Genomic DNA, 22,185 nt, shown 5'->3' with positions numbered 1-22,185 from the left:
CACCCCCCGCCCTCCCCCGGTGCCGTGCCCTTTGCCCGCTGCGAGGGGGCCATGGCAGGGTGGCTGGAAGGGGCGGCACAATCCCTGTGCCAGCACCACGGCCGCTCAGCCTCCGGCCCGGAGCAGAGATGGGCATTGCTGGGGGTACGAGGCTGGGGCGATGCTCCAGGTGACCCCTGCGTGTGTCCCCCCGCAGCGCCCGCCCCGGCACCATGCATTCGCTGGAGGAGCCGCTGGACCTCAAGTTGAGCATCTCCAAGCTACGAGCTGCCCGGGAGAAGAGGGGTCCCCCCGGCCCCCGACCCCGTGCTCCCCAGCGCCCGGATGCCCCGTCAGCTGGGGATGGCCGAGGGGGTCGCCGGGCTGTGCCGGCCTCGCCGGCCCCTGGCCTCCTGGCACGCTCGAGGCTGGTGGAGCCACGGGACGGGCGATTCTCCGCAATGCCGGTGGTAGACCTCAGCCTCTCGCCCCGCTCCGGTGCGGAGTCTCCTGCCGGCAGTGCCTCGCTCTCCCCGGAGCGCCAGGGCAGCGGGGACCTGCCTGGCCCCCTCACCCCCCACGTAAGTATGGCTGTGTGCCCCCCGTGCCCCGAGGTGTCCCCACCGATGGGGACTGTGACCAGCCTTGGCGGGGTGCCTGGCGCTGCTGGAGCCTGTGACACAGCCCCCCGCGATGTGTACACACACCCCGGGGTCAAGGCCTCCCCGGCTGCGCAGCCCCTCCGTGCCCCCCAACCCCAGCAGTGTCCCTTTGGTGGGGGGTGGCTCTGGGGGGGCTTCATCTGACTTGGCCCCATCCCCACCGCCCCCCCGCTCTGGGCTCTGCTCTAGGATTTCCAGTCTCTCCGCTACATTGACGGCCTCCCCAGCTCCTTCCAGTTCTTCCTGCCACTGGGGGCGGGCGGGCCCCTGCACCTGCCCCCCGCTGCCTTCCTGCCCCCCAGCAAGGAGAAACGCCTTCCCCCTGAGCTGCCCCTGCCCAAGCAGCTCGTCTGCCGCTGGTCCAAGGTCAGCAAGGAGGGCTGGGGGGGCAGTTATGGGGCTGGGGGGGGGCAGGTATGGAAGTTTTGTGGGGCTTGAAGCCCATGCAGGGGCATTGTGAGGATGGGGTGGTTGTGTGGGATTTGGGGAGGGGTCCCACAGGGGCGTTTGTGGGGGCTGGGGAGAGAAAGGGGACATAGCAGAGCTTTATGGGGCTTGTAGGGGGTGGATGTGGGGCTGGGAGGGCAAGTAGGGATGGCGGGGGGGTGATGGGGAGCTGAGGGCTATGCAGGGGGGCTGGGGGAGTTGATACAGGGCTGGGGATGCGGATGTTTTATGGGGCTGGGGGTGGTGATGAAGGGCTGAGAGCCCACGCAGGGGCATTGTGAGGATGAGGAGGGGGAATGGGGGAGCATGCAGGGGCATTTTGGGGCCGGGGAGGGGATGTGGGGCTGGAAGGGCATGGCAGAGCTCTATGGGGCTTGTAGAGGGGTGATGTGGGGCTGGTGCGGGGGGTGATGGGGAGCTGGAGGGGTTGTGAAAAGGGCCATTTCCATCTCCCCAACTGCTGGTGCTGCTGCATATGGGGTATGGGTGGGAGCCGGGAGTGGGGGTTGAGGGGCAGGAGCTGGCCCTGGTGGGGGTCCCGGCCCCCTCCAGCACCCACCCCGCCAGGCCCCCCTCACCTGCAGCCTCCCACCCGCAGTGCAACCAGTTCTTCGACCTCCTGCAAGACCTGGTGGACCACGTCAACGACTTCCACGTCAAACCCGAGAAGGACGCGGGGTACTGCTGCCACTGGGAGGGCTGCGCCCGCCACGGCAGGGGCTTCAATGCCAGGTGAGCTGGGGGAACTCTGGGGTCCCTGGGGGCTGCTCTGAGCCACTGTGGGGAGGCAGGAGCCTGGCACCGTGGCTGGGCATGGGGAGGGGTCCATCCATCCAGCCCTCCGGTGTGAGGTCCTGGGGGAGCTGGATGACCGTGCTGGCCTGGATGTCACTGTCCCTCCACCCCATAGCTGGGACACGGGGACAAGGAGATGCCCTGGGGCCATGGCTGACCCCCCCTTCCCGACATCCCCCCGACCCTGGCAGGTACAAGATGCTGATCCACATCCGGACGCACACCAACGAGAAGCCGCATCGCTGCCCCACCTGCAACAAGAGCTTCTCCCGCCTGGAGAACCTGAAAATCCACAACCGCTCACACACAGGTCAGCACTGGCCCCGGGGGCAGGGGGGACGCTTGGGATGGGGGGCGATGGGGACAGGGGGCCCGGCGGGGCCGGCTGTGCCCCCGGCAGACGTGGCGCTGTGCCGTCCCGCAGGCGAGAAGCCCTACATCTGCCCCTACGAAGGCTGCAACAAGCGTTACTCCAACTCCAGCGACCGCTTCAAGCACACGCGCACCCACTACGTGGAGAAGCCCTACTCCTGCAAGATGCCAGGCTGCCACAAGCGCTACACCGACCCCAGCTCCCTCCGCAAGCACATCAAAGCCCACGGCCACTTCGTCTCCCCCGAGCACCCGGAGATGCTCAAGGTCCACCCGCCTCCCAAAACGCCCTTGGCTTCAGCGGAGGTGCCCTACGTTAACGGGGCACAGCTCGTCATCCCCAACCCCGCCGCCCTCTTTGCTCCGCCGGGTTTGCCGGCGTTGCCCATCCCTTTGGCACCGGCACCGCTCGACCTCAGCGCCTTGGGGTGCGGGGCCGCCGCCCTGCCCGGCCCCGTCCTGCCCATCAACAGCGGCCCCTTGAACTTGGCCAAGAGCCCGCTGCTGCCCTCGCCCTTCGCGGCGGGGCTGGGGCTGCCCGTCATGTCGCTGCTGGCCGGCGCGGCCAAGGCCGAGGGCGAGAAGGGCAGCGGGGCTGAGGGGCGACCGCCCAAGGTGGGCAAAGGGCCGGAGAGTCGGAAGGAGAGGTGCGAAAGGACGGAGCCGGGGCGACCGCGGGTGCCCGCCGAGAACCTGGCGCTGCTGCCGGGAGCTGTGCTCGACCTCTCGGCTGGCATCAGCTCGGGGGGCAGCCCCGAGGCGCTGCCGCCCGGGTGGGTGCTCATCCCCCCCGGCTCCCTGCTGCTCAAACCCGCCGCCGTCAATTGAGGGGTCCAACGATGCCCATGGCCGGCCACCGGCCCGGCGGGCAGATTCTGCTCCCTGGTGATGGGGGGGGGGGCGGATCATCGCCCCCTCTTCCCCCCTGCACCCTCCGCCCCCCCCAGCCCTGTCGGGGCCTCGCTCACGCTTTTAACCGTCACGAAAGAAGAACGGACTCTTCTGAGAAAAGCAATAATCCCGCGGCGGCCGGAGCCGGCCGTCACCCTGTGCCGGGGGAAGCCCGGGGGTACGGGGGGTCCCTCTGCTTCCCTGCCCCGGCCTGGGCAGCCGGAGACACCGCTATTTATTTCTCGACTTGCCCCCCTGCTCTGACGGGGCCCCGGTTGGGCTCATCCACTGCTGCCGACTCGGCGTCTCCCTGCCCGAGGCCTCGGCACTGCTGGTGCCGGCATGGGGGGGCCGCAGCCCCCCGCTTCCCTCCGCGGGGACAGCGGGGTGACAGCTCGGGGACCGACTGCTCCCGCAGCCCTGAGCTGTGTCCGGCCACACGTCTGACCCCACCTGGCCGGTGTGGCCGCGGGCAGTGCCGTGGCTACGGCACCTCGGCACGCTCCCCGCCGTGCCAGGCCCAGCTGGCTGGGCACGCGCCGGCCCGGTGTCCGCCCCGCGTCCCTCCCGCTCCGTGGCTGCCCTTGTCTCCCGCTGCCTCCCCGGCCCTCCCCGTGACAAGGCACACGGCCGCGTGTGCCGCTCGCCGCGTCGGCTCCGCGCCGGGGCAGAGCCACCCTGTTTAGCTACATTCATACCTAACCATGTACCGCAAGCGCATGCAGGCAGCGGGCAGCGTGGGCATGGCTCCAGGTGCCAGCAGAGCTGCCGCTGGCAGCGCATTGGCACTGGCTGGCGAGGCACCTGCTCCTCGGGACGTGCCAGCCCTGCCAGTGAGGTTCCCTCCTGAGCCCGTGCTGGGCCATGGGGCAGCATTGGGTTGGGCAGGATGCTGCTGCAGTGCCAGGAGCCTCCCCTGGCCACGCCAGGGGGGTCCCATGTACCTCCCGCTGCCGGGCAGGACCCCCGTCCGCAGCTTTCTCCGAACTGGGGGGAGCGTTTCCCCAAACCTGCTCCCTCCCCGCTGGAAGGAGCCCCTGGCCACGCATGCCCCGCGGGGAGCCGGTCTCCCTGCCCTCACCCTCCTGGGACCGGGGCGTGGCGGCCGCCCAGCGCTGCCACAGCCCCAGCATGGCCGCGGGCCATCGACCAGGCCGCCCCGGCCGGTGTACGGTGTACGTCTCCTCGCTCCTTTTGTCGGTTTGTTGTTGCACATTCCAGGACATCAGTATTTTAACGGTCTCCAAGTGCCTTTCTATCGTAGTTTCTGGGTTGTTTTTATTTTCCTCCTGTTGGGCTCCATCGCTGTTAGCATAGCGTTTAAGGACTGCAGAAGTTAAGAGATAAGCTAACGACTATAACACTATATTCCTCCAGGGGAGAGGAAGTTTATTAAGAAAACAATAAAGTGAAGTTGAAGTAAGTTCCTGTTTCAGTCCGTGACCATGGCCACGAGAAGCCCGAGGTGGGGACGGGGGTGCTGGAGGTCACGGGTGCGATCTCGGCGGAATGGCTGGCTCTGCCCAACAGCCACCCACAGTGGGTCCCCGTGCTACCAGTCGGGCAGCCCTGGCGCTGGTGAAGCCCTGCCAGGGTCTTTGGGATGAGCCATGGGGAGGAACAGCTCAGAGCATGCCCCCATGGACCCCTGTGCTGACCCACCACTGCCCACGGTGGGAGAATGGTAACGGCGCTCTCCGTATTCCTGTGGTACGGAGCCAGAGGTATCTGTGTGCTCAGGCCAAGAGCACCCGAACCCACCACAGAAATAGCTCGGGCAGCCTCCCCAGGTGCCATTTGAGCCCTGGCAGCCCTTGGTGCCCCAGGGACACCCCTTCTTCCCCAGCTGCCTCCCTCCTCCTCCTCCGCAGGGCAAAACCCAGCCCCACCAGCCCCTCGCAGGGGCTGATGCCCTCCGGGGCAGCGGGCAGAGGCAAGCGAGTCCCCTCTCCCTCCCTGGGGCGCAGAGCAGCCAGGCCAGGTGCCGGAGGACACAGCATTTATTGGCTACCTATAAGTTAAGGGGGAGGGGCGTGGGGGCAGCAGGAGTCACGTCTCGGCTTTCCACCCCTTTTGCTTCTCATCCTTGGCCTGGATGCGGAGCTCCTCATCCAGCCGCTCCTTGGCTCTCACCACCTGCAGGACATGGGAACAGGGTGACACGGTGGGGCTGTCCCCTTCCCTCCCTGTCTTGTCCCCACTGATGCTCAGGCTCTGCTCTCCCAAATCCCAGGCAGGGGAAGGTACCGAGGGCAGGGCTGGGGGCCAGCGCAGCCCCCTCTCCTCTCTTCTCCTCCCTTTGCTCACCTTGGACTGCAGGTAGAAGGAGCCTCCCACTGACTTGTCGTTCACCTTGAACAAGTGGTCGTAGTTCTGCCGAAGAGAAGTTCCCTGTCAGATTTGGCCCCAAACCCCAGTGGCCTCCTGCTCCCTGAAGTGGTCCTGGGTGTGACGAGTGTGATCTCGGGGACACAGCATCTCTGTCCGACTCCCTGGTGGGTCCCCACACTCCCAGGGAAGCGCCTCTGGAGAGCCCGTGTCCCCTTCCCTGAGCAGCACTGCTGGGCAAATGCAGAGGCTGGGCCTGGCAAGGCTGCTAATGCCTGTGAGCTGCCAGCATCTCCTCCAGCTGGGGCAGGGAAACCTCAAAGTGGGGTTAACTGGACCCAGGACACTCCCTCCAGGGACCAGTCGTCACCCCCACACCAGGCAGCAGCCACGGGGAGAGCAGGACCCTGCCAGCACCATCTCTCCCCATCTCCAAGGGAGCCTCTACCTTCTGGATCTCCTCTGGGTTGAGGTTCGAGACGTTGAGGATCTGCTGAGCTTCTTGGAGGCTGATGCCGATGATCCTGGAGGCGGCGGCGGACTGGGGCCTCTCTGAGCGCCCTCGCGCGTCTGCTGCCGCTCGGCTCGCTGCTCAGGGACACCAAGAGCGTGAGTTCCCCCTTCACACTGCCCCCCGGGGACCCCCAGGCCTCGGGTGAGAGCCGGGCAGCAAAGCCCGCAGGCTCAGAGGTGCTCACATCCCAGTTCCACCCCTCTGCCCTCCTCACGCTGCCTCCAGCCTGCGAGGGCCACCCAGACGAGGTCCCCAGCCCTGGGGAGGTGACAGGAACTGGTGGGACACCCGTATGCTGGCGGTGCCCACAGTGAAGTGGGCTGCAGGCAGGGCAGGCAGAGCAGGGCTGTGGAGGGACCATCCCTCTCTGCCCTGTGGGGCTGCCTGGCATGTCTTGGAGCCTGGCAGCAGTGCTGGGCGCTGGCTGGTGCCCGGGGCGGCTGCTGGCAGCCCGGCCTGAGCTGAAACACCATGAGGTCGGTGCTGGAATGCAGGCAAGCCTGGCAAGCATCCCATCAGGGAACAGCCACAGGTGACGGGGAGCAGCGCGGTGCCCTGGGGAAGGGGATGGCGAGCGCCAGGGGCGGCAGCTCGGCTCGTACCTGCGAACTCCTGGCGCAGCGCCCGCATGAAGGCCCGTCCGACCACCTGGGCCCCCACCAGGATGATCTGAGCCAGGTACTTGGCCTGCGGGGACACCCAGCTGTCACAGCTGCCCTGCCACCACCCCCAGCCCCTGCCCTGCCCAGCCCCGGCCCCTCTGCCCGCCCCTCGCTGCCTCCTGCCGGGTCGCGGCTCGGCCCAGCCCCGGCCCTGTCCCCGCTCCCCCGGCGCTGTCCCCCCAGAACCGGCTGCCTCGCACCCCCCCGGGCCCTGCCCCCTCCCCGGGCCCTGCCCAGCTCGGCCCGGCCCTCCGCCTCCCCAGGCGCTGTCCCCACCCCGGCCGAGCCCGGCCCCGCCGCCCCCCGGCCCCTCTCACCATGTCCCTGCCGCCGCTTCCGCCGCCGCCGGTCACGGGTCAGGGAGCGAAGGTCGCGGCAGTCACCGAGGCGGCGGCGGCGCGGGGCGGAGCGCCCCCTTCCCCGGCCACAGCGCCCCCTGGCGGCCGCGCCGCCCTGGAGGTCCCGCCGCCGCGGCCTGTCCCCGGTCCCGGTGTGTCCCCGGCCCCGGTCCCCCCCGCCCCGCGGCGCGGAATCACGGCAGGAGGCGGGCGCTGGTGCAGCGGCTTTAATGGCGGGGCCTGCCCGCGGGCACGGGGCCCAGCGCTGCTGCCCGGCGCGGCCCTGCGGGGCCCCCCCTCCCCTCGGCCGGGCCGCACCGCCTCCTCCTCCTCTTTCTTCCTCGTCGTCCTCCCCGCCGGGCCCGGTCCGGTGTGGCGGTCCCCGGCGCGGTTCCCGGGGTCCGGGCTAGTCCTGCGGGAGGCCCGCTGGCGGTGAGGGGCGCGGCGGGGCGGCACCGGCGGTCCGCCCCCCGCCTCCGCCCCGGCACGTACCCACTCGGCCTCGTCCACCCCCTCGAAGGAGTCCTGGGGCAGCGGGTCGTCCCGGTTGCCCAGCCGGGCCACCATGGCGCTGAGGAGCTGCAGGGGGGCGAGGCAGAGCCGTGGGCCCGGGGCATGGCCCCCAGCCCGCGCCTGGCAGCAGGGTGGTCCCGCCACACCTCCGCGCTCACCTCCTCCTTCTTCTGCTCGTCAGATTTCTCCTCCAGGTACACGGATGCAGGGACGAACTTCCGCGCAGGAGCGTCTTTCGGAGCCTCGCTCACTGGGAGAGCGGCGTTGCCATGGGGCAGGAGGGTTTCGCCCCATGGCTGACACACACACACCCCCCATGCCCATCCCCGTGGGCGCAGGGCCCTCACCCTGCCCCTCTGCGCCCACCTGGCGTCATGTCGGCCGGCCGCAGGCTGGCACGGCGCTGCTGCCCGTCCTGCCCTGCCAGCCAGGCGCTGCTGCCAAGCGCCGGCTCCCACTGGACGCGGGTCGGCGGGTAGATATCGTCTTGGAAATACTCCTTCTGTAGGGGCGAGGGGCGCTGAGGCGGGGCCCCCTCCTGTACCCCCCCAAAACCACAGCCAGGCCCCCACTGCCTACCTTGACGCGTGGCACGCAGAAAGCCACGGGCTCGAGGGTGCTCTGCCCGAGGCGCAGCGCTCGGGCGAACTCCACCTCCTGCACGTCGCATGCCGTTTTGGGCAGGAAGACGAAGCCCTTGATGGGGCAGAGGGGTGAGGGGGGCCTGTGGCCGTGCCAGCGGAGGGGCACGACAGGCAGCATGGCCCTGGCGGGCCCCTCCTTTACCTTGTGGGGTTCGTTGGAGGTGAAGCTGTTGCACTCGAGGAAATAGGGCGGCTCGGGCGTCACCTCATAGAGGAAGACTCTGGTGTCACCCTGGGGATGAAGCGAGATGGGGGCTGGCAGGGGGTGCATGGAGGGTCCCTCTGCACCGGTGGGGTTCTGCAGGCAGGTAGCCCCCTCCTCATTTTTTTGGGGAGGCAAACCCTCACCTTGCCGGTGAGGAAGACAACGCCAGTATCCTCATCGTAGAAAGGCAGGAGGGTGGAAGGGGCCACGTCAAGGCCGAGGACGGACAAAGGTCCCTCAGGCAGAGCCTGCGCCCGGTACAGGAGAATCCTCCTCTCGCTGCGGCTGTGGGGAGGTGACAATGAGGGGGCGCACGGTGCCCCTTGGGCACCCCAGCCCTGGCGTGCGTCCCCATCTTTACCTATCGAAGCCGGACACCAGGAGGTAGTCGCCACCACAAACCCAAACCAGGCGTGCTCCACGGCCCCCCTCGGGACCTGGACCCTCCTGCGTGGGGTGAAGGTCACCCTACCTTCTTGGAGAGAGCTGGGAGGGCGGGCAGGTGCCCATCCCCCCAGCTCCCCATCCCATCCCCGTCGCCGTGGTCGTACCTGTTGAGGCTGGGGGCTGCGCCGGGGCTCGTAGAGCCGTAACCGGCCATCTTTGCTCACCGTCGCCAGCTTCTTCCCATCAGGGCTCCAAGCCAGGCTGAAGATCTGGGGAAACGGATGCGTTGTTTGTGTTTCCCCCACCCTGCCATGTCCCCTGCCTGGTCAAACATGCCCCTCGGGTGTCCCCAGATGTGTCGTCTCGTACCTGATCGGTGTGTCCCCGCAGGCACAAGGCTTCCCGCCTGGCACCCAGCTCCCAGATCCGCACCGTCATGTCATAGGAGGAGGAAACCAGGAGATCGGATGCCACGGGGTGGAAGCGGATGGAGTAGATCTTCTCCGTGTGACCTGGCAAGGGTGAGTGGTGCGCGGCTGTTGCCACCTGTGCCAACATGGGAGACTGGCTTGTCACCCATGGGGGACCTGGGATCCTTGGTGTGTCTCCCCATGTGCCCCTCACCTTGGAGGACAGCTTCGGGCTCGCACAGCGTCTCCCGCAGCCCTCCCTCGGGGATCCGCCACAGCCGGATCTTGGCATCTTCACCCGCTACGGCACCAAAAAGGGACAGGCAGTGGTTAAGCTGGTGATCCGGCATGCCCAGTGCCGGGGGATTAGCCTGGTGCGCTCTCCCGGGGATGGCACGCGTACCGACGGCGAGGCGCCATGGGTTGAAGGGGTCCCAGGAGAGGTCGGCCACCGCTGTGCCGTTCTGGATGGTGGGCACGGCCGCGTCGGGGAGACGGCCTGGCTTGGAGAGCTGTGGGAAAGAGCCAAGGGGTCACCTGCACCGCGCCTGCCGGCACTGTGCCGGCCACCGCACCGCACCGGGGGTACCTCGAGGATGGCAATCTGGCCGCCGGCGGAGAGCAGGGGGAGGGCGACACGCTGGTGGTTGGCGCAGAAGCCATCGCACTCGCCCGGTGTGGTGAGGCTGAGCCCCCGCAGGTTGGTGAGGTGGGTGTCGCGGTGCAGCACCCTGCCCTGTGCGTGCCGGAAGCGGGAGCTGGGCCCTGGCGCAAGCGGGAGATGGGTGAGCGCCCTGAGTGCCCCCCTGGCACAGCCCCAGTGGGGACGCTGAGCCCACCCCACTGCCCACTCACCCAAAATGCTCTGCAGCGACTTCTGGCTGGGGCTGCTGGCGAAGCCACTGGAGGGGCCGGTGCTGGCCGAGAGGGAGGTGGTGGCACTGCCCGGCGAGGCCAGCGAGGACGGTGAGGAGTAGCCACTGCCCTCCTATGGGAGAGAGAGTGGGTGGGCAGGGGTGGCCGGTGTCCCAGCCCTCCCCTTCCCTGTGGGATGAGGGCAGCAGGGACCCCCTGACTCCTTGGCACCCGCAGTGTGCTCGCTGGCACCCTGTGCTCACGCTCCGGTCAGCGTCGGCATCGGTGGAACCGGCGTCGGCTGCCTGCAGCTGGGTGCAGGCGATGACGGGGGAGCTGAAGGTCTCCGTGGGTCTCCTCGCGGGATGCAGGCTCACCCTCCCCACCTGCCAGCAGGCAGAGTGGTGGGCAGGGGGTGGTGGCAGCCCTGGGCGATGCCATCGGTGGGGACATCCCCTTGGGTGACACTGACCTGCTGGCTGTCCCCTGCCCACCAGGCCTGGGCACCAGTGGCTGGCAGCGTCCCGGCGCAGTCGGGGAATAGATCCTCGTGGAATTCTTGGACAGACTGGGAAAGGGGATGGGGTGAGGTGAGTGTCTCCAAACCCCCACAGCCCCCGTCCTGCTGCCAGCTGGCACCACCTGGCCCAGGGCAACCCCAGGCACCCCTGGGCACCCCCGGGCACCCCAGCCCCTCCAGCCATGGAGCCCTGTCCCCGCAAGCTGCGTGGCGAAGCCTGTAGGTGTCAGACGCTGCCCAGCGTTGGGCTGCCTCGCGCACCCCTGAACACCGCCTCCGAAACAGCACCCACCTCCCAGCCTCCCGCTTTCAGCACCCAGCTCTCAGGATCTGGCACCCAGGATCCTGCCTCCAGCATCCAATTCTGCTACCCAGCACCCATGTTTCAAATTTAAGCACGCGGTGTTCAGGATCTGGCACCCAGCTTTCGGGATCCGCTCTCCAGCACCCAGCACCCAGTGAAACCAGCCTCTGTTATTCACCATCAGCACGCAGCACCCAGAACCCAGCGCCCACCTTCCAGCCTCCACTACCCACCATCAGCACCCCCGTTTCCCTCCTCTCCTGCTCCCCCCAGGCTGGGGACGGGGGTCTCCCTGCCCCCGAGTGCCCTTTGTCACCCAGTGCCGTTGAGGTGGCACCCATGAGATGGCTGCAGGTGACACAGTGCCACCCGCAGCCCCCCCTTACCTTCCGTGGCACCACGTAGCTGACGGGGACGAGGGCGGTGTCGGTGAGCTGCAGGACGCGGAGCACCTCGCAGGCCATGACGTCCAGGGCCAGGCGTGGCACGGCGGCCAGGCCCCGCGTGCTGCCCTCCGTCCGGCACTGGGTCACTGGGGAACGGGCATGGTGGCCGTGGCGCAGGCAGCGCAGGCAGGGATGAGGCCCCTGGCGCTGCCGTCAGCCTGGTACGGGACGTATCCTGCTTACCTTGGGTGAGCGCCGGCTGCGCGGGTGCCACCTCGAAGCAGTACAGGAGGTTTTCTCCCTGCAGGAGAGGTGGAGGGGATGGGGCATGAGCGGGGCTGCAGGGAGCACCCTGCTGCACCCTCCTGCCCCCCACTGCACCCACACGCACCGTGCTGCACCTATGCTTCCCTGCAGCCTTCTGCGTCCTCCTGTACCCCACTGGAGTCATGTGCACCCCGCTGCAACTCCCACACCCCACCTTGCATCCTCCTACACCCCACCGCACCCACGTGCACCCTTCTGCACCCCACTGTGCTTTGCTGCACCCCCTGCACCCGGCTGCCGTGGGACCTCACCTTCCCTGCCAACACCAGCAGCCCTGTGTCGGCATCGTACAGCGGGATGGCTGCCCTGCAAGGGAAGGAGGGTGCTAAGCCAGGGTCACCCATCGGCGTGGCACCCTGATGGTGGCGGGGCCGGATCCTGCACCTTCCCCCACTGGTGCACACCCCAAACCCCGTCCTGGGGAAGCGTGGGGCAGGATCAGGCCCTGCCGGTGGCGGGAAGGCAGTGCCAGTGCCAGGGGGGTGCCTTCAGCATGCTGGGGCTGCTCTCCTGACTCCCAGCTCCCCACGGCGCAACCCTCACTGTGCCACCCTGGCGATGACAGGTTTGCAGTGGGACAGCAATGCTGGCACCGCCAGCTGCTTTCTGTCCCAGCCATGTGGTGCCTGCCACGAAGCCGTGCCCAGCTGCGGGGCATCCCGCTCCCAGCCCTGCACCCTGTGCCCTGCACCCAGCAATGGCACCTGGCCCCATTTGGGGAAGTCGCCAGCACCCGCAGGGGAGCCCTGGGGCCAGCCTGGCCGGCTCAGCCAGTTTGGGTCGGGCACGTGGCACACCCCGGCACGCTGCCCGCCTCACCCGGCACCTGCCATGCCAGCCAGCCCCGGGAGTGCCCCGCGGCCGGGGCTGTGCCAGCTGGAGCGTGTCCCTGCTCCTCGTCCTGCACCCGGTGGCCAGGGGTTGCTCGGAGGTCGGAGGGGACTGTGGCTGGGGGGACGCTCGGTGGTTGGAGGGGACGGTGGCCAAGGGGGTGCGAGTGGCCAGAGGTGACCGTGGCAGGGGACACTCGTGGCTGGAGGGGACGGTGGTGGCGAGGAGCACGGAGCCACCTCTGCCTTCCCTTGGCAGGAGCGAGGAGGGAGCTCCACAGGCTGAGAACAAAGGGACAATCCATTACTTTCAGTTGATGTTTCTGTGGTTGTGCCGAGGGCAGGGAGCCATGCCATGCCGTGCCGTGCCATGCCGGCGTTTTACACCGTGTGGCTCTGAGGAAATACGGTGAAACTGAGGCCGTGCTGTGCTCCTGCTCCAGCAGGTCCCCGTGGCAGGGACACCCTGGTGCTGCCACAGGATAGCACATGGCACGGCCGCGGCCGGTACAGCACAACGAGGGCAAACACCGCCAAGGCAGCCGCGGCAGGAACCGGAGTCCCCTGCCCGGCTGCGGTCACCGTCACCAGCACTGCCGCCACCGCCGGGGCCCAGGGTTGAGACAAGGACACCTCTGGGTGCCTGGTTGTCCCTGCCCGGCCTGTGCTGTCCTTGTGGTGCCGAACGGGGAGCGTTGTCCTGTGGCGCTTGGCACAGTTCTGCCGTCACTGCCACTGTCACTGCCCCCCTGTTCCCAGCAGAGGCTGGCAGGGGCTCTGCGGATGCCAGGGCACAGGTGTGCAGGGGTACCAGAGCACTGGGGCCCGTGGGTGCCAGGGTCCCTGGTGATTCTGGGTACGCTGGATATGGGGGTCCCTGGGGTGCCAAGGACACCCAGCCCCTGGTGTTACCAGGGGTGTTGGGGGTGGCAAGGGTGCCAGCGCCTAGGGGTGTCGGAGGAGGTGCCAGGGGTGATGTGGATGCTGGGGATCTGAGGGTGGTACCTATACCTGCACCTATAGCTACTCCTACACCTAGACCTGCGTACGAGGGATGCTGCGATCCCAGGAACCCCTGTCCCAGTGATGCTGGAGGTCCTGGGGGGCCCTGGAGGGTTCTGGGGCTTCTGGAGCTGCTGAGGGTCCCGGGGGGCCCTGTGGCTCTGGGGGCTCCTGGAGCTGATGGCGGTCCCGGGGTCCCTGTGGCTCTGGGGGGCCTGAGGGCTCCTGGAGCTGCCGGGGTCCCGGGGGTCCCCGGGGGGTCCCGGCGGTCCCGGCGGTCCCGCCCCGTGCCGGGCCCCAGGTGCGCGGGGGGCGGAGCCTGGGGCAGCCGTGCCCCGCCCCTGTCCCCGGCAGCCAATGGGAGCGCGGCGGGAGGGCAGGCTCCGCCCCCGCGCTTTTAAAGCCGCCCCCCCCTCAGCCGGCGCCGCCAGAGAGGGGAGCGCCCGCCCGGCCGCCGCCGCCGCCGCCACCACCAGCAGCATGGAGTGACCGTCCCGGCCCGGCACGGCCCGGTGAGTCCCGCGTCCTCGGGCGCTGCCGGCCCGGCTCGCCCCTCGCCCCGGGGCCGGGGGCTCGGGGCATGGCGGCCCGCGGGCGGGAGGGGCTCTGCTGGGCGCTCGGGGGGGCGCGGTGGGCCTCTGCTGGGCCACGGGGCACTCGGGGCCGACTGCCTGCCCCGGGTGGCGGTGTCACCCATCCTGGGCTGCACGCGGGGCACCGGCACCTCGCTCCGGGCCTCGGCTGGGGGTCAGCGTGCCCTGCTCCCGCCAGGGCCTTGGCCGAGCCGGGGGGCACCCGGCCGTCCCCTCCCTGGGCTGGTGGCGAGGCCTGGGCCGGGGTGACGGCACTGTGGCAGGGATGAGGGTGTGGACCGGGCTCCGGGTCCCCTGTCTCCGTCTGTGCCTGTCCTGCCATGGGATGCGCAGGGTCTGGCCCAGGGACCTTGGCCTGGTGCTGCCCGTGTCACGGGGAAGGGCAGAGATGTGGCTGGGCTAATGCGGAGCCCGACTCCCTCCAGCTGTGGCTGGGTGGCTGCAACCCACCCTGCCAGCAGAAGGGCTCCAGGACCCACACGGGACTGGCACAGTCCTGGGCTCATCCCATGCTCGCCCTGTCCCAGCAGATGTGGCAGCAGGGCTTGCCCTTTGGGGTCAGGCAGAGGTGGGAGCTGCTGGCAGCGGTGTCCACCACCACTCTCCTCAGCAGAGGACTTGACTGGGGTGGGGTTTGGCTGCCTTGGCCCTGCCTGTCCTCAGGGGCCAGCATCCCGGGTCGCTGACCCGCTGCGAGGCTGAGCAGGGTCCCCAGGCAGTGCCAGTGAGGGCTTCCCCCCGGCTGGCACTGAGGGACGTGTGCCAGCAGGGCCACCGGCCAGCTTGGCCGCTGGCTGGCGGGGACGCACCACCGCCTCTCCTGCTGCCAGTTCCCTGCGTGCATCATCGTCACCTGGCGTGCGTTGGGATGCCAGCCTCTGTCACCCTCTCTTGGGTGTGACTTTGGGCCACCGTGGGGTAAGTGCCCCTTCCTGCACTTGGCTCCTTTCTGGGCTGGCAGCTGCCTCAAGAGCCAGCGTATCCCAGCAGAGATGCTCCAGTTACGAGACCCCTCTTCCCAGCCAAAACCCCCTACTCCTGTCTCTCCCACGCACCCACTCCTGCCGACGTGCCCCACGCTGGCAGGTCTCATCCTGCTGGGACTGAGGTGGCAGGACTGGCCTGACTTGGCCAGGGCTGTGCCGCTGCCCACACGGCGCTGGGCAGTGCCGCTGTCAAGGATCGTGCTAATTACTATTTTTCCCTGCACCACGCTGAGGCCGGGTGGCCTCGCCGGGTGGCCCTGATGCAAGCGCTGCTCGCCCAGCTGGCTCTGCCGGCGGGACGCGGCAGGAGGAAGCGCTTGGGGACAGCCGCGGCCACCCCAGTCACGCCGTAGGAATCTGCCCGGGCTGCCGGGGCCACGCGTGGCAGCATCGCTGGCCTCCTCCCAACCTCCGCCAGCATTCGGGCTCCTCTGGAGGCGGTTTGGCTGCCGGTAAAGCGGCTCTGCTGGTTTTTCTCCTTGCCGGCACCTGAGCTGGGGAGCGCGGCCGGGTCAAAGGGGCAGGAGCGGGACGGAGGGGCCGGCGAGCGCCCCTGGGAATGCAATAACCAGGCCTGCATTCCTCCGGGGCTGCTGCGGAAACTTTAATTAAATAGGGAGGGGAGCCTGGGAGGAGGTGGGAGCTGCGGCGGCGCAGGGTGGGTTGAAGGGGAGGAGGATTAAGGGCTTAATCCTGCGTGTTGCCCCCAGCTGGGTCTCTTGGGGAGGGGGCACGTGCTGACACGGGCTTGTTTGGGGAGGGAGAGGAGCAGCGCCTGCGTCGCGCGTGGCGAAGGCACCGTGTCCATTGCTGCGGTGATGGGGACAGAGCCTGGGGCCTGGTTTCCTGCGGGGCCCCGTCGGTGCCCGCCAGCCACGGAGGCAGCCCACCGGCCTGGCTGCCTGCCGGCAACAACGGGGGCTTTGTTTGGCCTCGGGGCCTTGCTCGCCGGTGCGGGAAGGGACATCCCGGCCGTGCCGGGTTCCCCCGGGAGACCAGCCATGTCCCTGAGTGGGGGGTGAAGCCTCTGGGAGGGCTCCTCCAGCCCGTCCTGCGCAGGTGTCACCCTGCGGCGCGGGGCCAGTGTTGGCCTCGTCCCTAAAGCACATGGCGGGTGCGACGCGGGGCGTCCTCGGCTGAGTCCCTCGCCCTGGGCAGGCAGCGGGATGACCCGGCCCGGGGGGCTGCCGGCAGGGAGAGGGGGACACGGTGCTCCCACCCCAGCAGGCTGGCAGGGAAAGGCTGAGCTGGGACTGGGGGAATCTGAGCCCAGATCCTCCCCGTAGCCGGAAAATATGAATAATTCGGCAAATATCTGCGGTGCAGGCGCGGGGGAGCCCAGCCAAGGCAGCAGCAGGCTGCTGGCAGGGCAGTCCTAACGCTTCCAGCAGAACCGGGGCCCCCCTCTCCACCCTTGGGGACCCCCCCTGGGACCTGGGGAGGCTGTTCCCCTGCCCCCATTTCGGAGAGGTGAGCCCGGGCCAGGTTAACCCCTCACTGCCGCCACATAGCGTTGGGGCGCGAGGGCGTGATGCCGGCGTGTGCCAGCAGAGCGGGGTGATGCCGAGGGAAGCGCCGGCGGAGGCGTGCGGGTGGAGCGGCCGTGGCGCTCGTGGCGAGGCGGGGATGCGTGGCCGTGGCCCGGCCGGCCGAACCTGCCCGGAGCGGCGAGCCTGGCAGGCGGGGAGGGGAGGAAATGCCAGCGTAATTAAAGGGACGAGAGAGAGACTTGGAGTCAGCAGCTGGTTACAGCATGGGACACGTCAGCGAAACCCGACCCTGGCATTGCAAAACCGGCCACGGCCTCGCCAGCTTCCCGCTGGCCTGGCCAGGCTCCGGTGCTGCCCACCCGGGCGGCCTGGCGCGGTAGTGGCATCACGGGCGTTCCCGGCTGGTGGGCAGAGCCCTGGGCACTGGGTGCCGGGAATGCCTGTGGAGCCACCTCAAGGGCTGGGGTGCTGGATCTGCCCTTAGCCCCAAAAAGCGCTTCCCGAGGGCGCCATGGTGCTTTTTTGGCTCTGCTTGGTCCGCGTGCTGGGCACCAACAGCTTGGCCGTGATGTTGGGGTGCGGTGGGACCCGGCAGTGGCATCAGTGAGGGGGCTGGTGGCTGAGCTGGGGGTGCCAGGGAGGTGACTCGGTGACGGTGGTGACCCCCTGGACGCGGCACAGCTCCTCCCCGGTGTCGGAGGGTGGACAGCACGGGTCATGGCAGGGCAGGGCCAGTCAGGCCAAGTGACTCAGGCAGCTGCCGTGACCCTGCCCAGTGGTGCGGGTGCACCCCACCCTCGGGTGCACCCCACCCTGGGGGGGGCTCACCCGGGGAGGAGGCGAGGACAGAGCCAGCCCCCACGTTAACCCTATCACTGGTGCCTCTGCAGCATGGGGGGCTCCGCTGGCCGGGGATGCACCGCGGTGCGGGGGGACACAGCGCGGATCCTGTGCCTCCCACAGCCACCGGTGCAGGATGTGGTGTCCCTGCACCGGACAGGGCCCCCCACGGCGGAGGGGCGGCTGGGGCAGGCGGCACGTGCTGCTGTGTGACCCGGTAGCCCCCTGCACACGGCGAAGGCCTCTTGCTAGTCGCAGCGGGGTATTTGCCGGGAGCTGTGAACAGCTCGGAGCAGGGGAGGAGGCGATGACAGCCGGGGCTGGGGAAGGGGCTGGATGGGCAGGGTGCTGGTGGCACCCTCCCCTCCAGCAGCCTGGTGGAGTTCGCCTCTTCCCTGCCTGAGGACCCTCTTCTGCCACCCCCTGAGATGGGGTTGCAGGAGACATTGGGTCCTGGCCCAGCTGCAGGTCCTGCTGTCACCCCCTCTCACTAATTAGGAGTGTCATTAAAAGGGCTGAAAGATGCGGTTGAGCGACAAGCCAGCCGTCTCCGAAGCAAGGACATTGGCCAGGACACTTCTGGGGGGCTGGGGTGGTTACAGCCTCGCTCACCCCAAGAGCATCCTCCCCTCCATCCCAGTCCCCATCCCTGAGGGACAAGGACGCAGCCCAGGGCACTGGTCCCCAGGTGCCAGCAGGAAGGGGAGCCCGGGGACACAGCCGGCTCCGAAGGGCACAGGAGGGACCCATGGGGCAGGGGAGCACCCAACTCCTTCAGCCTGTGCCCGGGTCACCCCACAGTGGGGGTCACCTCTGGGTGCCCCTGTCCCCGGAGGGTGTCGCTACCATGGGCCGTCGTGGCAGGAGCAGACCTCGTGGGTGCAGCTGCCGGGAGGGTGGCACAAGCGAAGGGTTAAGCGGTGCTCGGTGTGCCGGGAAGGCCCGGCCAAGGCTCCCACCCCCTCCCCGGGCTCCCGAGCCAAGCGGTGCCTCTTGCTCCGCATCCCCCGTGTTTGATTTGCACCCTGCAGAGCAGCTGGGGAGGTAGGGGCCCTGCCCTGCCGTGTGCCCCGCGGGGCTCTCGGTGCCCCAACGGTGATGGCACCGAGAGGCCAGGCCAAAGCTGGGGGGATGCGTCTCGTGGTAAATCTGGGGTGCACAAAGGTACCACCACGTCGCTAAATCTGAGGGGTCTGGGGAGGGGGAGAGTGGGGTGGCCCTCCTGCCACTTCGCTCTCGCCAGCACAGAGGCAGGAGCGTGGTGGGGACTGTCCTGCTCCCTCTGTGGTCCCTTTGGGGCCAGAGGTTCCCAGGCAGGACATGGGGAGATGGCTCTCACACCCCACAGCCTCGCCAGCTGGGGGTGCCCCCCAGCAGGGCCTGGCCCCTAACCTTGGCTGGGTTTCTCTCTCCTGCAGAGCTGCCACCATGAACCGGCTGATTCTTTGCACGCTGCTTCTTGTGGCCCACGGGGAGCTGGCTGGGGCATGTCCTGCAGGCTGCCAGTGCCAAGACCCCAAGACCATCCTGTGCGCGGCCAGACGGGGCCACACCGTGCCCCGGGGGCTGCCCCCCAACACCCTCTCCCTCTACGTCTTTGAGAACGGCATCACTATGCTCAGTGAGGACAGCTTCGCGGGGCTGCCCGCCCTCCAGCTCCTGGACCTCTCGCAAAACAAGATCTCCAGCATCCAGAAAAACATCTTCCAGCCCCTGACGGAGCTTGTCAACTTGGACCTGTCCTCCAACCAGCTGCAGGAGATCACCAATGAGACCTTCCACGGGCTGCGGCTGCTGGAGCGGCTCTACCTGCAGAGGAACAGGATCCAGCACATCCACGCTGCCGCCTTCGACACGCTGGAGAATCTGCTGGAGCTGAAGCTGCAGAACAATCAGCTCTGGGCCGTGCCCCCCCTCGACCTGCCCAACCTCCTGCTGCTGGACATCAGCTGGAACAAGATCCCCACCATTGCACCCGGGGCCTTCCACGCCGTCAACATCGAGTCCCTGAAGATCGCGGGGCTGGGCCTGACGAGCTTAAACGAGGAGCTCTTCCAGGCCCAGAACAACCTCCACGAGCTGGACGTCTCTGACAACCTGCTGGAGCACGTCCCGGCGGTGCTGCGGCGACTGGGGAGCCTCACCAAGCTCAGCCTGGCTGGCAATGCCCGCATCTCCCAACTGCCGGCGGAGGACTTCCGCAACCTTCACAACCTCCAGGAGCTGGACATCAGCAACCTCAACATCAACACCATCCCTCGGGATTTCTCTGGCTTCTTCCCCAGGCTGCGGGCCGTGACGGCTGCCGGCAACCCCTTCAACTGCATCTGCCAGATGAGCTGGCTGGTGCAGTGGGTGAACACCAGCAGCGTGGCTCTCCGGCGGCCCGAGGAGACGCGCTGCCACTTCCCCCCCAAAAACTCCGGCAAGCTCCTCCACCACCTGCAGTACACCGACTTTGGCTGCCCCACCACCACCACCACCACCACGCCCACCACCCCGCGCACCACCACGCTGCCGCCGCCCGCACCGCTCCCCACCAGCAGCCTCCCGGCGCCGCAGCCCAGCACCGCCGCTCCCACCCCGGGGGCCGGAGCCCCCCAGGGCAGCTCCATGCCGGTGCCCTTCAGTGGCCCCCCAGCCCCCACCAGCCCCCTGCCGCCCATCTGTCCCCCTCGCACATGTCTGAACGGTGGCACCTGCCGCCTGGGTGCCCAAAACCACCTGGAGTGCCTGTGCCCGGAGGGCTTCACCGGGGCGTACTGCCAGGTGGAGGCGAGGGGGACGACACCAGCCCCGGCCACGCGGGCCCCGCCACCCGGCCGGCGGATCAGCATTGCGCAGGTCAGCAGCACCTCCCTCAAAGTGGACTTGCAGAACTACGTCCAGTCCAAAGCGCAGCTGAAGGGCATCCGTTTGAGCTACCGAAACCTCTCTGGGCCGGACAAGCGGGCGGTGATGCTGCGTTTGCCGGCTTCGCTCTCCGAATACACGGTGCGGGCGCTGAAGCCCAACTGCACCTACCGCGTCTGCATCGGGCCCCTGGGGGAGAAGGTCTCCAAGGAGGAGCACTGCGCCGAGGCGCACACCTTGCCGGCGAGCCACCAACAGCACTCCCCGGTCACCCAGGGCAAGGATGGCAACCTCACCCTCATCATCGTCCCCGCGCTGGCTGCCGTGCTGCTGCTGGTGGTGGTAGTGACTGCCGGCACGTACTACCGCCGGCACCGCCGGGCGAAGGCACACGCTGGCACCGGGGTGGACGCCAGCCCGCTGGAGCTGGAAGGGGTGAAAGCCTGCCTGGAAAATGGGGATTTGAGCAGCCATGGCCGCAAGGTGCCAGAGGCGGTGGTGCTTTCCGGCGGCTCCGAGTGCGAGGTCCCGCTCATGCAGTCGCACTACCCCAGCAACAACAACACCCCGGGGCTCAAACCCTCCTATTTCTGAGCCAGGTGGGACGGGGCTGCCGGGCGAGGGGAGCCCCGGACAGACGAGGGGTTGAGCTCCAGCGGCGGCACCCAGCCGCGTCCCCCCGGGATGAGGAGTGAGCTGCATTAAGGCAGGAAAACCCCAAACCCATAACGTGCAATTTCCGAGAGGCCGCCGCGCTGCGGGAGGAGAGACCGCTCAGTGCCTTGATTTCTGTGACTGTGTGGAAAGGGGGTGGGGAAGGAGAGGGGGTTGGAGTTTTGAATTCGGGATTTGGGCGGGTGCTTTTTAGCTACTGCTAAAAAGAAAGGTGCTGGTGGCTCGGCTGAGGGACATCCACGTGCTGGTAACAAGGGTCCTTAAGCGGAGCACTGGCCCGTGACTCTCGACTCCCTGGAAGCTGATGTGAGCAATAAGGCTCGGCCGAGGTGCTGGGACCCTCGGGACCCCCGGGCCGAAGGAAGCACCGAGCAGGTGAACCGGGAATTGAAGCTTTAAGAACTCGGAGAGAATATTTATACACGGTTATTTCCCATTTCTTCTGGGAAAACTCTTTGTTTTTTTTTCTAGTACAGGTTTATGTACGTCTCTTTTGTAAGGCAGACCAGAAGGGTGTCTTTTTGTAAAAAAAAAAAAAAAAAATAATAAAAAAAAATTAAAATAACAACACTGAAAACCTCCAGGCAGCCCCAAGCGCTTTCGCAGGCGCTGCCCGGGGTGCGAGCAGTGCGGCGTGTCCCCTGCGGAGGAGCGGGAAGGTCAGCTGCATCCTCCCGTTGTTGTTGGCGAGTGCCGGGATGAGTCAGGGGGGTGGAGGGGGGAGGCTACACCCCCACGGCGCTGCCCCCCCACCGTGGGTGCTGGGGAGGTGTTCCCAAAACAGAGGCCATGGTTTTCAACTCAGCCCCTGCCCTGCGCATCATCCAGCCTTACTTCATCCCTTCCCGCCTGCCAGATGGCTCCGGGGCCAACTGCAGGGACAAACAGCCCAGCCTGACCTCCGTAACCTCCTGATGTCACCCCTGGCAGGCCCAAAGCACCCATGACAAGTGTCACTCTGCTCAGGTTCCCCCCAAATTCGGGGGGCTGCAGCCAGAGCTGAGGCTCAGGGGGCCCCCGCAGTGAGCCCCCACCACCCGGCTCCGGGAACAGCCGGTTTCGTGCGCTGGCTGCGACGGAGCGGGCTGGGAGCCGGCGCTCGGCAGGTTCCCGCTGCCAAGTGGTTTCTGCTCCAACCCTCTGGTTTTAATCGTTTTCCAATCCTTTATCTTTCGGGCTGGAATTTTCCAGGTTGGGGCCCTGCCCGCTGAGGTATGTTTGATTTGGAGAGAGGGAGCGAAAGCGGGCTGGAGCGCCGCGGCTGCCGCCAGCGGAGCCGAGGGTCGGTGCCGTGCCGCGCCGCGCGAGCTGTCGGCCGCACCGGGACTGGCAGCTCTTCAGCAGGCACAGCTCCACCGCAGGATACGGCCCTGACCC

The 22,185-nt window shown here is 68.0% G+C and overlaps 4 protein-coding genes across 5 annotated transcripts in view; 2 read left to right on the top strand and 2 right to left on the bottom strand.

Moving 5' to 3' along the window:
• Positions 1 to 212: 212 nt before the first annotated feature.
• On the top strand, positions 213 to 3,083 carry GLIS2 (GLIS family zinc finger 2). 2 transcript variants are annotated; one of them, XM_086622357.1, is made up of 5 exons: positions 213 to 560; positions 831 to 1,007; positions 1,687 to 1,820; positions 2,075 to 2,193; positions 2,308 to 3,083. In XM_086622357.1, the coding sequence occupies exons 1-5, from the start codon at positions 213 to 215 to the stop codon at positions 3,081 to 3,083; spliced, it is 1,554 nt and encodes a 517-aa protein (XP_086478483.1). The 2 variants fall into 2 exon arrangements, with proteins under 2 accessions (XP_086478483.1, XP_086478482.1); XM_086622356.1 differs by having other exon boundaries at positions 213 to 572.
• Positions 3,084 to 5,095: 2,012 nt separating this feature from the next.
• PAM16 (presequence translocase associated motor 16) lies at positions 5,096 to 6,987 on the bottom strand. Its single transcript, XM_086622018.1, has 5 exons — positions 6,968 to 6,987; positions 6,591 to 6,675; positions 5,923 to 6,062; positions 5,454 to 5,519; positions 5,096 to 5,282 (listed from the first exon to the last, which is right to left on the bottom strand). Exons 1-5 carry the CDS (start codon positions 6,968 to 6,970, stop codon positions 5,196 to 5,198), a joined length of 381 nt encoding a protein of 126 aa, XP_086478144.1. The 5' UTR covers positions 6,971 to 6,987; the 3' UTR covers positions 5,096 to 5,195.
• A 407-nt stretch (positions 6,988 to 7,394) lies between these two features.
• The window catches only part of CORO7 (coronin 7), a 36,755-nt gene continuing 21,964 nt past the window's right edge, over positions 7,395 to 22,185 (bottom strand). Inside the window, exons 10-28 of the mRNA XM_086622519.1 lie at positions 11,791 to 11,845; positions 11,456 to 11,513; positions 11,213 to 11,358; positions 10,475 to 10,570; positions 10,266 to 10,388; positions 10,003 to 10,135; positions 9,737 to 9,912; positions 9,551 to 9,659; positions 9,362 to 9,448; positions 9,107 to 9,249; positions 8,902 to 9,006; positions 8,712 to 8,797; positions 8,494 to 8,635; positions 8,288 to 8,377; positions 8,081 to 8,197; positions 7,868 to 8,003; positions 7,660 to 7,751; positions 7,481 to 7,567; positions 7,395 to 7,400 (exon numbers count right to left, since the gene is read on the bottom strand). Of these exons, the coding sequence (XP_086478645.1) occupies positions 7,395 to 7,400; positions 7,481 to 7,567; positions 7,660 to 7,751; positions 7,868 to 8,003; positions 8,081 to 8,197; positions 8,288 to 8,377; positions 8,494 to 8,635; positions 8,712 to 8,797; positions 8,902 to 9,006; positions 9,107 to 9,249; positions 9,362 to 9,448; positions 9,551 to 9,659; positions 9,737 to 9,912; positions 10,003 to 10,135; positions 10,266 to 10,388; positions 10,475 to 10,570; positions 11,213 to 11,358; positions 11,456 to 11,513; positions 11,791 to 11,845 (1,987 nt within the window). The remainder of the gene's footprint in view (positions 7,401 to 7,480; positions 7,568 to 7,659; positions 7,752 to 7,867; positions 8,004 to 8,080; positions 8,198 to 8,287; positions 8,378 to 8,493; positions 8,636 to 8,711; positions 8,798 to 8,901; positions 9,007 to 9,106; positions 9,250 to 9,361; positions 9,449 to 9,550; positions 9,660 to 9,736; positions 9,913 to 10,002; positions 10,136 to 10,265; positions 10,389 to 10,474; positions 10,571 to 11,212; positions 11,359 to 11,455; positions 11,514 to 11,790; positions 11,846 to 22,185) is intronic.
• Positions 18,709 to 20,727, top strand: VASN (vasorin). Its single transcript, XM_086622017.1, has one exon. The coding sequence runs from the start codon at positions 18,709 to 18,711 to the stop codon at positions 20,725 to 20,727; it is 2,019 nt and encodes a 672-aa protein (XP_086478143.1).

Source organism: Tauraco erythrolophus, chromosome 17 (assembly GCF_009769465.1).
Source record: "Tauraco erythrolophus isolate bTauEry1 chromosome 17, bTauEry1.pri, whole genome shotgun sequence".
Taxonomy (NCBI): Eukaryota; Metazoa; Chordata; class Aves; order Musophagiformes; family Musophagidae; genus Tauraco; species Tauraco erythrolophus.
Note: the sequence above shows the minus strand (reverse complement) of the source record. Positions and strands in the feature narration are given on the sequence as shown.

What these genes read in the sequence shown, in the direction of transcription:
- GLIS2 (XM_086622356.1), top strand. Translation starts at nt 213, where the DNA reads ATGCATTCGCTGGAGGAGCCGCTGGACCTCAAGTTGAGCATCTCCAAG. An exon ending in TCGTCTGCCGCTGGTCCAAG is followed by an intron (nt 1,008 to 1,686) that starts GTCAGCAAGGAG and finishes TCCCACCCGCAG; the next exon opens with TGCAACCAGTTCTTCGACCT. An exon ending in GGCAGGGGCTTCAATGCCAG is followed by an intron (nt 1,821 to 2,074) that starts GTGAGCTGGGGG and finishes CGACCCTGGCAG; the next exon opens with GTACAAGATGCTGATCCACA.
- PAM16 (XM_086622018.1), bottom strand. An exon ending in GCTGCGCCAGGAGTTCGCAG is followed by an intron (nt 6,063 to 6,590) that starts GTACGAGCCGAG and finishes GTCCCTGAGCAG; the next exon opens with CGAGCCGAGCGGCAGCAGAC. An exon ending in CCTTCTACCTGCAGTCCAAG is followed by an intron (nt 5,283 to 5,453) that starts GTGAGCAAAGGG and finishes CATGTCCTGCAG; the next exon opens with GTGGTGAGAGCCAAGGAGCG.
- VASN (XM_086622017.1), top strand. Translation starts at nt 18,709, where the DNA reads ATGAACCGGCTGATTCTTTGCACGCTGCTTCTTGTGGCCCACGGGGAG.